Source organism: Phocoena sinus, chromosome 7 (genome assembly GCF_008692025.1).
Source record: "Phocoena sinus isolate mPhoSin1 chromosome 7, mPhoSin1.pri, whole genome shotgun sequence".
Taxonomy (NCBI): domain Eukaryota; kingdom Metazoa; phylum Chordata; class Mammalia; order Artiodactyla; family Phocoenidae; genus Phocoena; species Phocoena sinus.
Genome location: NC_045769.1, coordinates 38,506,701 through 38,522,651, shown reverse-complemented (window position 1 = coordinate 38,522,651; position 15,951 = coordinate 38,506,701). Strand labels below are relative to the sequence as shown.

At 36.8% G+C, this 15,951-nt stretch overlaps 1 protein-coding gene across 3 annotated transcripts in view; it reads right to left on the bottom strand.

Moving 5' to 3' along the window:
- ANKRD44 (ankyrin repeat domain 44) overlaps positions 1-15,951 on the bottom strand; it is a 326,135-nt gene that overhangs the window by 100,145 nt on the left and 210,039 nt on the right. For all 3 annotated transcript variants that reach the window (XM_032637664.1, XM_032637666.1, XM_032637665.1), the window contains exons 9-10: positions 13,199-13,277; positions 3,356-3,470 (exon numbers count right to left, since the gene is read on the bottom strand). In XM_032637664.1, coding sequence (XP_032493555.1) covers positions 3,356-3,470; positions 13,199-13,277 — 194 coding nt within the window. The remainder of the gene's footprint in view (positions 1-3,355; positions 3,471-13,198; positions 13,278-15,951) is intronic.

The following is a 15,951-nucleotide window of genomic DNA, read 5'->3' as shown; positions in this document are numbered from 1 at the left end:
AAAGAACATTCAATCAAGGCCTGAGAATAAGATGCAAATAAGTTCATCAGAAAGTAATGACCATAAAACTTGTCATAAAGAGATCTTTAAAAATACATTGGCCATATTGTTTATGAATGAAAATGGGTTATTTTCATAAATGCTCTTTGTTCACTTATTCACAGAAGGAAAGGCCTGCTTTTCTCCTCTTTAAGGAGCCCAGAAAACAGTGAGTTTCTGGGGAGTCTAGCAAATTTAATCTTCTCCAACTCTCCTCCCCCTCACTTGGATATTTTTTCCTTAGATGACTTCCCTTTCCACACACTATACACACTCAGACACACACACACACACAATTGCCGCTTTAATGAACCACTGTTACTGAAGGGAGCATGCCTTAACCCCAGATAACACTGTGACAGAAGAAAGCATACATATGTGGCTCTTTGAGTCTGGGACAATGTTTCCCTTGTCATTGTCCCCAGGACACAGCATCGTCAATGGAAGGAAAGGCTACTTGAACAACAATGTCATTCCTAAGGCATTTTTGCCACAAAGTTTGTATTCACATAAATTGAAGGGAAAATAATTACGAGGAAATAGACTTTGTGTTTATTGAGTTAAATGTGTTTTTTCAGACATTTCACATAAGTATTGGGCCCAGTTGATCTCTATCCCTCAAACGAGTTCAAATCTGAAAGAAAATCAGAAATTCGTGGTTCTTTGGCTAAAACTCCCCAAATAACCCAGAGTTGAAAGAAAAACATCACTGAAAATATTAACATACCATAGGTGAAGCTGGTTTGTGCCTAATATTTTATTTCTGCTTAACTGACACTGAGCATTTAAAATCTCTGGCTTTGGGTAGCCATGGCCTGCATGGGAACGCTAGAATCTGATGAAAGCCTCCTGAATCCTAGTACACGGCTCTTTCCAGGAAACCGAGCTGCTTCTTTTTTTTCAAGGTTTTTTTTTTTTTCTTTTTTAATGTGGACCATTTTTAAAGTCTTTACTGAATTTGTTACAATACTGCTTCTGTTTTATGTTTTGGGTTTGTGGCCACGAGCCATGTGGGATCTTAGCTCCCCGACCAGGGATCGAACCCGCACCCCCCGCGTTGGAAGGCAAAGTCTTAACCACTGGACCACCAGGGAGGTCCCGAACTGCTTCTTTTGATTTGCAACCTCCCAGTCAAAAAGGTCCATTGGCTTGAAGCAGATTCCTTTCTCTTCTGAGACAACCCACTGTTCTTGCTATTTGTCAGTATGCCCCCTCCTCTGTCCACCCTTAGTCTTGTCCTTAGCCCGAGCCCTCATCTTTTCTTCTCTGGACATTTGCAAGAGGCTGCAAAGTGTTTCTAGCCTGGACCACCTCCAATCTGTCTGGACTGCTATGAGAGCGATCTTTCTTACACACAAATGGGAGCATTAGACACAACCTACCCTACACCCACTTATAATTCTTTAACAGCTTCCGAATGCCTCAGAATGCAATCTAACTCCTTAGCAAGACATTCGAGGTCCTCTGAAATGTGGTTCTTCCTACCTTTCCACCTCATCTCTTTCCACTCCCCCCTAACATGTTAGATAACCCAGCCTTGTGAATCTGCTTTCAACATATTCACATGTTTGTGCCTTTGTAAATACAGTTCCCTCTTCCTGGAATGTCTTTCTTTGCTTCCCCTTCTATCTTTTTTATCTCACACAATTCTGTCCACCTGGCAAACTCCTATCCATCCTTCTTCTAGATGAAATGTCACCTCTTCTGCGGAACCTAGAGATAGTCAGTGTTGCCCTATCCAAACCTCCATCATAACACATCTCATGATGCTGCAGTCACATTTGCCCTTGATCTTATCTCCACCACTGGACTGGGAGCCCCAAGGGCCACTGGAACCCACCACGCCCTCCCTGGACCATTTAAACTTTGGCTCATTCTCCACCAAGATTTTCAATTCTGTTGCACAACCCTTGACAAATAAATTAGAATTCCTAATGTAACACTGCCCTCATATTTTGCCTTTCCTAAAGATTCAGTTATTGTTACCCCCAGTCTCTATAATAAGGCCAAACTATTTAAGCATTTAAGGCCCTCTTTAATTTGGTTCTCCTGCCTATTATGAAGTAATAAAGCCATAGGCAACATTTATTGATAGCTTACTATGTGCCAGGCACTGTTCAAAGAGCTTTTAACGTGGATTATCTTATTGAATAAACCTTAGCAGATGTATTTACATAACTCATACTCACACTGATCTTAACATATACCAGAGAATTTTAATGGTGATTAAGTCCTTTAATCTTCAATAACAAACCTATGGTAGGTACTACTATTACTCCCATTTTTCAAATGAGGAAATCAAAGCACAGACAGATTGAGCAACAGGCTCAAGGTCACACAGCTCACAAGTGAGGCAGCTTGGACTGGAGCTCGGCTAGTGCCCAAGAAAGCCGGGGCCCCCGCACCAATATAACAGTGCCTCTGGGCAGAGCATGGCACTGTCACAGGCCTGCCAGGCCAAGCTCCTCCCGGAGCTGGGTCTGTTCCTGCTTTCCTCCCTGCCTGGGATGTCTGCCACTCTCTGCTCTACTCACATAATTCTTATCCTTCAAAGCCTACCTAAAACTCACCTTTTCCTTGAAAACTGTGGCCACCTTTGAGCTCTATCCTTCCTGTCTACACTCCGTGGCATACACTGTCTACACCAAACATTTTGCCATTAAAGTCCTGTTTCATTTTGAACTTTATTAAATACGATCTTGCATGGTTCTTTGTCTTAAGTGGGCCTTGGGCCTCCAACAAAATTATGAGCTCCTGGAAGGTACCAACCGGTTAACTTACTTCTGAAATTTCCCACAGCACCTAACATTGCAACAGACTCATATAGATGCGTTATATATTCTTGTTGAATTAAAGTACAAAATGAAGCCAGGTCCCCCCTTCCCAGTGTAGCAGATTTACTCAATTGCCACTGTATAAGCGTATCATTAATGTGGGCCATTAATACATGCAAACCAGCACCCTGAATAAATTCTGAGTTTGCCCAATTATGCCTTATTTTTCCTGCTTAACTAACACTGCACATTGGAAAAAACAGAAGAATATTAAAAAGCAGAGTTAGGAATAAAGTCCAAGTTTCCTTAATTAAAACCACTGAAATAGGTCTCTTTCTGATACAGCTGAAAAATAAAACTGGTTCTTCTTGGCAACTGTCATTAAAAGTCACTTAATTTAATTCAAATTTAATCTGTGTTTAGCATAATGGTGAAGATCTACTTAACCTGGATAAATGGGAACTATCTACGGCATGGCAGAATCCCTTTGGCAGTATTCCCACATGTGGAAATTATTCCACCATATTTTTGCAGTAACCTACTTGGCTGTGTCAGCTCCACTGGTTATTAAGGTGTTAATCAAAAGTTCATGACCGTATCTTGCAGCCACATGGAGAGGAGTGTTGCCATCCTTATCCACACAGTCAATTTCACCTCCTGAAAAAGACGTTTTAATACAGAATTACATAAGGATTCAGGTTGACGCAGATGCTACATTTTATGCTAGTCACTCACATTACCAAGTGTTGGTATCGTTTCTACTCTGTGCATCTCTGCTCTCAAGGACAAGAGTGCTTTTTAAGGGGACAAGTTACCATCTGAGGTAGTAGTATTATTAAATCTGCATGGAGGGTAGTCTATTAGAAATGCTTTTAGTTAGAAACAATAAACGCTAGAAAGGGTGTGGTGAAAAGGGAACCCTCTCCTACCCTCTCCTGGTGGGAATGTAAATTGATACAACCACTCTGGAAAATAGTACGGAGGTTCCTTAAAAAACTAAAAATAGAACTACCATTTGACCCAGCAATCCCACTACTGGGAATATACCCTGAGAAAATCATAATTCAAAAAGAGACATGCCCCACAATGTTCATTGCAGCTCTATTTACAATAGCCAGGACATGGAACTAACCTAAATGTCCATCGACAGATGAATGGATAAAGAAGATGTGGCACGTATAGACAATGGAATATTACTCAGCCATAAAAAGAAACGAATTGAATTATTTGTAGTGAGTTGGATGGACCTAGAGTCTGTCATACAGAGTGAAGTAAGTCAGAAAGAGAAAAACAAATACTGTATGCTAACACATATACATGGAATCTAAAAAAAAAAAAATGGTACTGATGAACCTAGCTGCAGGGGAGGAATAAAGAGGTAGACATAGAGAATGGACTTGATGACATGGGGTGGGAGGGCTAAGTGAGAGTAGCATGGACATATATACACTACCGAATGTAAAATAGTTGGCTGGTGGGAAGCAGCTGCATAGCACAGGGAGATCAGCTTCGTGCTTTGTGACCACCTAGAGGAGTGGGATAGGGAGGGTGGGAGGGAGGCTCAAGAGGGAGGGGATATGGGGACATGCGTATGCATATGGCTGATTTGCTTTGCTGTGCAACAGAAACTAACACGGTATTGTGAAGCTATTATACCCCAATAAAGATCTATTAAAAAAAAAAGATACATGCAACAACAACAACAAAAAGAAATGCTTTTAAAAGACCTTTCCACAAAAAAAAAAAATTTAAAAACAAAAATAAAACCTTTCCACATTCTTATTTAAGGTTCTAAAATCTTACAACTAGATTCCCTCTGAATAAATAATGTAATCAAATTCCACAAAATATAACTCTGAAGACACATTCAATTTTAGTTTTACTTGCTTAATTAAAGACCTATGTAAATAAACCTTATGCTAAAACATAAGAACCAGAAGGAATAGAGTGTTCAGGAAAAGATTTTATGTAGTTTGATTATCTAAATGCTGATGAGTAAAAGCATCAACCATAAACTGAAAAATCTGTATTTATTAAAACTATAACATTAACCATCACTTTAGTAACACAGTAAACATCTTATTTTATTTTGCCTTCTTTTTCCCCTAATTTTTATTTTACTACATTTCTTTCTTTCCCTCACCTTTTCATATATATATGAAAAGTTATATATAATATATAATATGAAAGATAAGTAGTCTATTCATTCATTTGAAGAACCATTTAGAAATAAGTCAGACATCATGACATTTCACCCCTAAGAACAAAGACAGCCTCCCACATAATTTCATCATCATATCCAAGAAATATAACACTGATACCATAATTTTACATAATATAAGTGCATATTCCAATTTCTCCAATTGTTCCCCCAAATGTGCTTTATAACTGTTTTTTTTAAAAATCCAGGATCCAATCAAAGATTCTGATAGCATTTGGTTGTCATGTCTCTTTAGTTTCCTTTCATCTAAAACAATCCTCCTGCCTTTTATGTATTTATATATTTATCTCCCATGTCATTGATATTTTTGGAGACCATGCCAGGAGTCATGTAGGATATACTGCATTCTGGAATTGTCTGATTATTTCCTCATTACTAGATTCAGCCTAAACATTTTGGCAAGAATACCCCAGAGTTGAATTGCACTTCCCATCACATCTCCACAGCACACACATAAGGTCGTTTTTCCATTACTGGGTGATGCAACTTTTGATTACTTGCAATAGGTACAGAGTGTCAGTTTGGGAACATGAAAAAGTAAGTTCTGGAGGTGGGTAGTGGTGATGGCCACACAACAATGTGAATGTACTTATTAGTGCCACTTAAATGTAGTTTAAATGGTAAATTTTTTTGTACCACAATAAAAAAAAAAAAGGCTTGATTATCAGTAAGAAAATATCAGTAAGCTGATATTTTAAAACTAAAATACATAATTTTAAGCTACTAATACTATAATGTTTAGTTTGTATATCTGAACTATACGTACACATTTATGTCTTCCAGAATAAGAAATACAAGAGATGCCGGCCAGCACTCTCCACTGTACAAATGTCTTTTCCCCTTTTGTAATTAACAAGGAATTTGTGGGTGATACTTCCAGACTGTGCAAATACTCTATTTCCCAACAAAGTTTCCTATAATGATTTTAGCATATACAGCGAGTACTTCGTTCAAAAGTTATCTGAATTCTTTATCCTGTGTGCTTATATTATCAATTTGATACACAGGTTCATTGGATTTTGTTTTCAAAATGTTTACCAGCTTTGATTTAATTTTATTTTATTAATATGTAACACACGTTTCAAAAGTCAAAAATTCTACACTTTTAAAAAGTCCCACTCTCATTTCTATCCCTTTCACTTCACCCTCAACCACTTCCTATAGTAATTAATCACTTTCTTTAGTTTTGGTTTATGCTTTCTGTGTTTCTCTTTGCAAAAACAAGCACAATAGAATCTTTTATACCATGCTTTTTTTGTTGTTTTTCACTTAACAACATACCCTCGAATTCACTCCTAGAGATCCCTTCTTGGAAATCTTCCTCATTTTTGTACAGCTTAATTATCTTTCATTGCATGGATGTATTAGTTAAGTACACCAGTCGGGTATGGATGAGCATTTAGGTGGTAAAAATCATTTTGCTAATATCAGGAATGTTGTAGTGAATAACCTCATTTTGCAAGTGTTTTGTATTTGTTGGGTCTATCTTCAGAATAAATTCCTAGAAAGGGGATTTCTAGGTTACAGAAATGAGTATGTGGTTTTGTTAGATTTTGCCACGTTTCCCTCTTTAGGTGCTGTGCAATTTTGCACTCACACAAGCAATGTATGAGAGTGCCTTTTCTCCTCCCCAGCTTTGTCAAGCTTTTGAATACATACCACGTAATGAGTGAGAACTGGTATCTCACTGTAGCCTTTTCATTTCTCTTGTTAAGGAAGTTGAGAATCTTTTAATATATTAAAGGGCCATTTGTTTACCTTTTTCTATGAACCATTTTTTCATGACTTCTGCCCATTTTTCTAAGAGTGTGTGTGTGTGTGAGAGAGAGAGATCTTTTATTCCTTAATTTTTAAAGGTTCTTAAAATATCTGGGAGATTGCCCATTTATCAGTAATACATGTTGCAAATATTTTTGGCCTAGATTTTCATTTGTCTTTGGTGTTCTACACTGAAAAAAATTCTTTTTTGTAATTTATGTCTTTTATTGTATTTAGATTTTGCATTGTAGTTAAAAAGGCTTTCCCCACATCCTAGCAATAAGGAAACTGACATATGTGAAAATATTTGCTACATGCATTAGTGATAATTGGGTAAGCTTCCAAGTAGTTTAAGAGTCCTTGAAAATCATGAAATAAGGAGAAATCAAGGAGAGGGAGGAATGGGGAGTGACTGCTAACTGGGATAAAGATTTTGGAGGGGTGTGGTGAAAATGTTCTGGAATTACATAATGGTGATGGTTGTAAAGCCTTGTGAAAATACTGAAATCCACTGAACTGTACACTTTAAAATGGTGACTTTTACAGTATATGAATTACACCCCAGTCAAAAAGGAAGGGCCTGAAGAAAGTAGGAAAAGGGGAGGGAGTAAAGGACAGGGAAGCACACCAAGGAGAAAAATCACATAGTGTGTACTCTTGCTTATGTAAGCCCACACGCACTTATGCTTTTAATAAAAGAAAGCACCTAGGATATTGGGGCACCGGATATAAATTATTCTAAGGTTTTATTTCCTGACTATCCTGTTCATAAACAAATCTCTGCATCATTATGGAAAGCAGTAAGTTATTGAATTGTCAGCTCATGCTCTTAGATATCAGGTACTTTAGAATAGGTCAAATCTTAAGCTTTACTCCCATCATCAATTATATTGGACTAAAGTAAGCTGATATTTTAAAACTAAAATAGATAATTTTAAGATACTAATACTATAATGTTTAGTTTGTATATCTAAACTACACATACACATTTATATATTCCAGAATAAGAAATACAAAATCCTGAGAAATGCAAATGTTATATAAATGGCTTAGATCAATCTAAAAAGATATTAAGCATTTACTTTAAATAATATTTATTACTGAGAAAGTAATTTTCTCACTGTAGAAAATTTAGAAGATGCAGTAAAATACAAAGAAGAAAACAGAAGTCATCTAGAAATTCACTGATTATCCGAGATAATCAGTATTAATACTCTGGATATATTCTTCCAGTTGTTTGTATGTGTGTGTGCATTTGTGTGTGAAGACATTTCCCATGGTTGAGATCATAGGGTAGAAAGAGTTTTGTATCCCCATCTCCCCCTTAATATTATATCACAAACACTTCCCACGTCATTAATTAGTCTCATTAACACAACTGTAAATGACTGCATGATATCAGTATTTAGAGAATTCACTCAACAAGTCCCCAATTACTAGGCATTTAGGCTATGCCCAAATCTTGCCATTAGGAAAAACACAGGAACGAACATAATTATACATAATCTTTATCCACCATTTCAGACGATCTCCTTCAGCAATATTTTTACAAGTAGAACTACTAGATCACAAGTATGAATGTTTTTAAGGCTCTTGATGGACACTGGCAAATTGCTTTTGAGAAAGGCTGTGCCCATTTGCACACCCATCAGAGGTATACTTGAGTACCAAAAGGAAGCCATTGAGAGTCTTTTCAGATCTGAGGAAAAAGCAGTAACTTCCAGGCCAAGACACTATTTCTTATAATACGACCATTATAAAATCTTCACGATAATATCTGTACGGTCCTTCATTCTAATGAATCCTAACTGTGACCACCAACTCCCTAAGATTTATTTCCAGCAAACAATATATTTTCTAGCCAGGTGTACTGGCACAACAGAGTTAATGAACGAGAATCTCTCCTAAAAAGTGAAATAATTACAAATATGTGTGAGCTTTGTAGAAGGGGAAGATGTTAAGAAAAAAAAAACAAACTCCAATTAGTACATATGTTTACACAGGATTTAAGATGCTTCACTCTGCAGCCAAGACTTTGGCATGTAGAGTTTAGCTGCTGCCAATAACTTTGCACATTTGGAGTTTGCAACTTAATAGCTGTTTACAAAAAGGTAACCCCTTTTTAACTTTGTGACAGAGAAATATAAATGGCCACCTGAATACAAACGCTGATCTTTCCTCATATCTTTGTGTCTGTGGCACAGTAGTGATTTTTAAAATCAGTTGTTCAAATAAATGGACTACAATCATTTCTGTAAAAGTAATAATTATGTATCTTTATATATACATTCTTAAATACATAGAAAAATCTGGAAGTTTCACCAAACTGTCAATAGAAATTCTTGGGATGGGGTTATGGAGATACATTGATGGGGGTCATGGGGGAATCTCTTTAATAATTTTATTGTACAGTGAGCACGTACTAATTTTATAATCAAGAAAAATTAAAATAAAATTAGTTATTAAAAACTTCTAGGGACTCAAGAAATAGTTCACAGTAATCTAAATTTAGAAGTATCCAATTTAGATCATTTTTATGCCTTGGGGAAAGGCAGCCACCTGGTCTCCATGGATACCTCAGAGCAATCCAGGGTACATGTATCCATGTGAGGGCTGCCCACAGTGGTCAGCCTGAAAGGTCCACCCACAGAGCTGATGCGGGGAACTGTGGGAGACAGATCCCCAGACTTCAAAGAAGTCTTTCAAACACTACATTGCTCATGTCCTTCCCAGCCAAGAGTAGGGGCTCCATGTTTACCAGCCTCAAATATGCCAAAAATTGGATAGGAAAAGAGAAGAGTGAAAAATACTGGAAACGATGGAATAGAGGGTCTGAGCTGATAAAGTTTCCTGTTGTTACTGTCATTTCATAAGTCAATTTAAAACTGTAAAAATATGGGTAATTATCTTGGTCATTTAAGATATACTTCTAGAAAACATCATAACTTAGTAGAAAAATAAAAGAATATTTGTTATTTAGAAATATGTTTTATATTAAAGTAGGACCTCTAGATGAACGAATTTCTATCTTATAGTCACTCCTGAAGCCTTTTCATTTGCTTGGAATGCAAATTACATACCTTTTTAAAAAATTTTATTGGGGTATAGTTGATTTACTATATTGTGTTAGTTTCAGGTGTACAGCAAAATGAATCAGTTCTACATATACATATACCTACTCTTTATTTTAGATTCTTTTCTCATATAAGCCATTACAGAGTAATGTAATACAGCAACCTGTGCTATACAGCAGGTCCTTATTAGTTATCTTTTTTTTTAGCAAATTAAATATCTTTACTATTCATCTGAAGGTTGCAAGTTAAATGTTGGTTATCGATCATTGATTATTAGTGAGGAAAATAAATATCCATGAGTTTAGACATATGCAGAGCACGTCAGAAGGGATAATTTATGTAGCATTATTTAGGCATTCATCTGAAATTAGTTTTTCATTGCACAAACAAGAATAGTCATATTAAGTTGCCTCAGAAAGTCTGTGAGCCCAAAGGTCAAAAACCTCACAATGAATCATCCTTCACTCTTCCTTTTCAAACTTTTATTTTTAAAGCTTCTGTGAAAAAAAAACATCATTTTGAACTTTTGTACCCTGCTGGACAGCATCTGAGGCAGCTGCCTGTGCAAAAGGCCAGATCAAATGCCTTCTGATATCAGATTGTGTTTTCGTTTACTTCTTTCCCTCTCTGGCTCTGACAACACAGCTTCAGACAACAAACAATGTGATTGAACCGCAGAGGTAGTCTTTGCTTATTAACTTAAAAAAGAAATGAGTCTTTTGGGTTTTTTCCTTAAACGATCACCTTACCAAAGCTGAATGCTTCTGAAAAAAAAAAGTTATTATAAAGAATTAATAACCCTGACTAGAGATCAGTCAGAGAAGCAGAGAAATGCTGTACAAAGTCCAAACATCAGAGCCATTTAACAAAACAAATAAATAAACATCAAGAATGTTCCTCAGCAGGTCTTAAGAGCCAAGTGATGTCCCCATGGGGGACGGGCATTCCAGGTCCTGTCCTGTGGTTACCCACTCTGGAGGACAGACACCAGGCCCTGGGGGTGTGAGCCTCTAGGCTTTTCCCAGAAAGAAACCAACAAACAGGAGGAAAGAAAAGAGCTTCCTATTCTTGTCCCTAAGGGCATTTTTTTAAAAAAGTCGAAGGGAAGAACTCGCAGTTCTCACATCTGCAATGAATGCAAAGAACTGTCGGCTGAGAGAAGAGAATTCCAAATCATTCTTTTACAGGGATAAATAACTCTGCCAAATGCAAGCGACTCTTAGAGTAAATAGAATTCAAGTTAAAACCCATTTTAACCTGTCATTGTTCATACAGCGAAGAGTGGTTGAGAGTTCAGTCTCCAGTGTTAGACTTCCTGGATTCTAATCTCTGTTCCTCAACATACATGCCATGTATCCCAGCACAAGTGACAACCTCTCTGCCTCAGTTTCCCTATCTTGGAAATGGAGATAATAATAGCACCTCTTTCTCATGGGGTGGTTGGAAGGATTTATGTGGCGTGCTTAGCCAAGTGCCTGGCACAATGTGAAGAACACTCAACCAATGTTAGCTTTATCATTATATATAAGTTATGTATTATAGCCACTATATCCTCAGCATTATAGGACCCAGGATCCCATTCAACCCACAAGCAAGATGCCAGGCCAGCCAAGAATGAGATAGGCTCTGAGACCAGTTCCTTGATCACAGAGGACAAGACATAAGGTCTCTTTCAGGGGTCGTCCCAACTCAAAAGTCTAGCAAGAATGTCCAGAGAGGGCATGGGAGTCTTCAAGTCCACAAAGATAGTTTTTAGAGAGGTCAAAGCAGCCAGCAGCACCCCCAAGACTGTTGTAAGCACACTAGCATGACACAGGTCTGGCCCACGGGGATGGACCTGTAGGAAGGCAGTGCTTACAAGGTGAAAAACTGCTCTTTCTCTGATCTGGTCACTAGTGCTTGAAATTATTCTAACAGGGAACAATGCTTTTTAATGCCACAGAGCTAAGCCCTGGTGATTATGTTCACATTAAATTTTTAAAAATGGATACCAAATAGCTCCCTAGTTTTGTTTAGTTTTAAGGCAGTGGACACTGTTTCTGAAAAACAGTTGAGAAATACAGTGGGATGAGGAAAGCGTGCAGAGGAGAGATGCTAGGGTCCCTCCCCACCTCCCCTTTACTTCAAGCAAAACAATTAAGGTGGTCTTTCAATAAAGTAAATGACAAAGGCATATCACATATTTCAAACTAGAATTAATGGGTATTGTGCGGTTCATTTTCAGTTACCTGCATTTGCTCACTGGAAATTTGTTGCGATTTCTTTTCTTCTATAGTTTCACTGAAATGCTTACAAATTTCCTGTGCTTTGCTGCAGGTATTTTGCTTCCTCAGCATCATTTCCCTGGCTGGTCTTCCATCCAAATGTCAAATGACTTTTTAGTTTTATGACTTCAGTGCCTAAGACATAACTTAGTACCACTGACAATTCAAGTGTATGTCATCCAGTATTCTTACAGATGAGAAAAAGATAGGTCTAAAAAAACTGACTAATGCCAGAATTTTGAGAACTAGAAATGTGGGTCAACTAAAGATAGTTTAGGAACTGCTGGATTCACCTGGAATGTCAGCATAAAATCTGAACTAAACCTGTTTTTTTAAAATTGTCTTTAAGATTTGCTAAAAGAATAGAAGTTGCGTTGTCAGAGTCAATCCACTCACAGATTCTGGCCATGACCCTCTAATAGTAACGTGAACCATGCTGTGAAGTGACACTCCCTAGTACTTTGGTTGCAGAGACAACCCAATGGTTCAAACACACCTTTATTGTAAGCCTGGGAAATTACTAGATTATGTGATTTTCCAAGGTCTCTATCAAGCCTGTGATTTTATGATCCTTTATATCATGTACGTACCCTCTTTTCCTCCGAGTCGCTCATTTTTCTTACCTTTTGCCCAAGTAGCTTAACGAGTTTTAACTTATGGAACTATGGCGAATTCAAAAATTTTTAAATAATTCAGATTTGCTGCTAGAAAATGTCTGATACTTATTTTTATTAGTTTCAGAGTGAAAAATGCAGGATCTTGAGCCTATATAAGTAGATCATTTCCAGTTTCAAAACTCACATGTTCTTTGACTGGGAATTGACTGTGAAACTTAGTGGCTCTATGTCCTCACTCTTATTTTATTTTATTTTTATGTCCTCACTCTTAAGTGAATTGGTGATGACGTGTCTAAGAGCTTTTAGCAAAGTTCATCAAAGGACAGTATAAATCCAAGCTTAATAAACTCTAAAACAGAGCATCATATTTCACATTCAAATGACGGACAACCAAGCTCAGTCACACCAGGAAACTGTTCCAGTAATGACACTGCAGAAGAATCTCACATACCATTCTGAATGAGGGTTTGTGACCGTGTGAACCTTCCGTGGACAGCTGTCATGTGCAGAGGACTTTTACCATCTTTACTCTAAAAAATGAGAGAGAGAGAAACAATGGGCCAGTGACATCAATCTGAAACATCCCTGTGGACATTGCCAGCAATGCTCAATAAAGTGTTTGTGATATCGCAAGTTATTGCCTAACTTCACATTTTTTATTGAAGTATTTACAATGTTGTGTTAGTTTCAGGTATTCAGCAAAGTGATTCAATTATACATACATATATTCTTTTTCAGATTCATTTCCATTATAGGTTATTGCAAAATACTGAATATAGTTCCCTGTGCTATACAGTAGGTCCCGTCATTTATCTAGAACATCACATTTTAAAGAAGCTTCGAGATGTGGAAATTATTCTAGAGAAGAAATGGGAAATTTTTAGTTACACGGACAATTTTTAAACTACCCTGGTTTAAACTGAGGAAATCATCCAAAACATTTTTTCATCTCCTGTGATCTACTGGTGAAGGTTTCCTTCAAGGAGTTTTATTTTTCAACTTTTAAAAAAAATTGAAGTATAGTTAATTTACAATGTTGCATTAGTTTCTAGTGTATAGCAAAGTGACTCAGTTATACATATATAGTATATATTATTTTTCATATTCTTTTCCATTATACAGTATAATGGATGGTATATGTATAGTTTATTACAGTGTTTTTTTCACCTTTTGTCTATAGTACATGAAAAAAAGACAAATGATGTATTAACTTGTTTGGCCCTGTTTGACCTGAAGATGACTAAATTGCTATAAATCACTGCAACTCTCAAAATTGACCTGAAATCCTCCACCATTCTCTACATTCTAATTCCACAGAGAAACACCACTTTCGATTATTCCAAAAGAGAAACATTTGCTGCACTTAACTCATTAGAAATCATAGGATTAAGATATGCAAATTGCCATGTTAATGATTATCTGGAAATATGCGCTGAATTTATACATCTCTTTATTATTCAAGATATAAATGATGGCATTCTCTCTCACAGATTAAGCCAAAAGATGAAAAATGTACAGAATCCATACATTAGTCATCATTACACCAAATACCAAAGTCCTACACATTTGATTCAGAAATAATCATTTACAGAATTTCTTCTAAAAATAGTGATATCCAAACAAAAATATTACTGTTATTTTAGACCCAAAGTATCCCCAACGGAGAGAATATATTATGTATTCTTTCATTCAGATATTATTTAAAAAAGAAAAGAAAATAAAGAAATTTATGTAACTATTCTTTTTTTTTTTTTTTTTTAAATTTCATTTATTTATTTTTGGTTGTGCCAGGTCTTAGTTGCAGCAGGCGGGCTCCTTAGTTGAGGCATGCGTGTGGGATCTTAGTTCCCTGACCAGCGATTGAACCCACATCCCCTGCACTGGAAGGCAGACTCCCAACCACTACACCACCAGGGAAGTCCCACTATTCTTTTTGTAAGTCTCAGAAGAAACGTTTCCCTAAGCCTGAGGTTAAAATATGAGATTTCAAAAACACAAGTTCATTTTTGTGATGAAATTTAAATACGTGTGCTTTAAAATGATTCTTTCAAAAACTCTACAATGGAAAACAAATAATCACTTAAATATTTCTCAGAGTGAACCACAGACTCCTGCATCTGAATCACCCAGGATTCTTGTTAGAGATGTGAATTCTGTGCCCTAACCCAGACCTAAACTGAATCAGAATTGATTTCATTTCTAACTTTCACAGCACATTAAAGTTTAGGAGCCACTGGAATAGCTTATAAAACCACAAGGTTTAACAGAAGAATATTTATTATATCCTATAAGTCTATTCCTTAGACTTAAGAAAGGAACTATGCACAATCTGTGCCAAGGGAAGAGTTAGTCAGAGTGGTAACTGCATGTTGAGTGAAGTAAATGATCATTATAGTGAAAGGTTCTCAGGCTGATGGGGAAAAAAAATAGAAAAAATAGGATTTTTTTCTCCATCTTAATCTTGTATGATTATAACCTGAATTAGAAAAGATTGAGAAAGGAAAGGAAGATGGAAGTAAGCTTGAAGCTTTACTGAAATTACGTCTTTAGGGAAAAGGAGAATTAGTCAAGAAAATGAGGATATGATGCCATCACCAATCATAAGACATGATGGAGAAGAGCTCCTAAAAGCTTTGTGATTCCAGAGCCTGGGTCTTAGCTGGGATAAATGCAGACAATTCAAAAGACTAAAAAGTCTGGGAACCACTTAGGAATAAGGAGTTAAGACATACTCCCTCCAACAAAAAAGTGATGACAGCCCAAGGCTCTTAGGGAGAGAGAAAACAGAAATTGCAGAGCTGACATTCATTTGTCCCTAGATGGTGCTATTTCTTTAAATTTTGCTCCAGTATTTTCTCTTAAGTTTAAGATGAAAACATAACTTACTAGCATTTAGTTAAATATATATAAAGCTGTAAATATTTCGGCGTTTAGATAATATCTTTATAAATATTTAACCAAGCACTTTTCCATGCCTAGAAAAGAGCTTAAAGGCTAGGAGTAACCACCAACCTGGTGGTCACTAACTAAATTGCAGCCAGAGAGCCAAAGCAGACGTCACCAGTTTCTACAGTATATAGTTTACAAAGCTGGTCCCATTTCAAGGACAGTAAACACCATACCCTTTTCCTCCCTTGGAGTGCTTGTGATTTTGGGAAAGGGACAAACAGACATGACCAAAGTTAGGTTAAATGAAAAGGATGG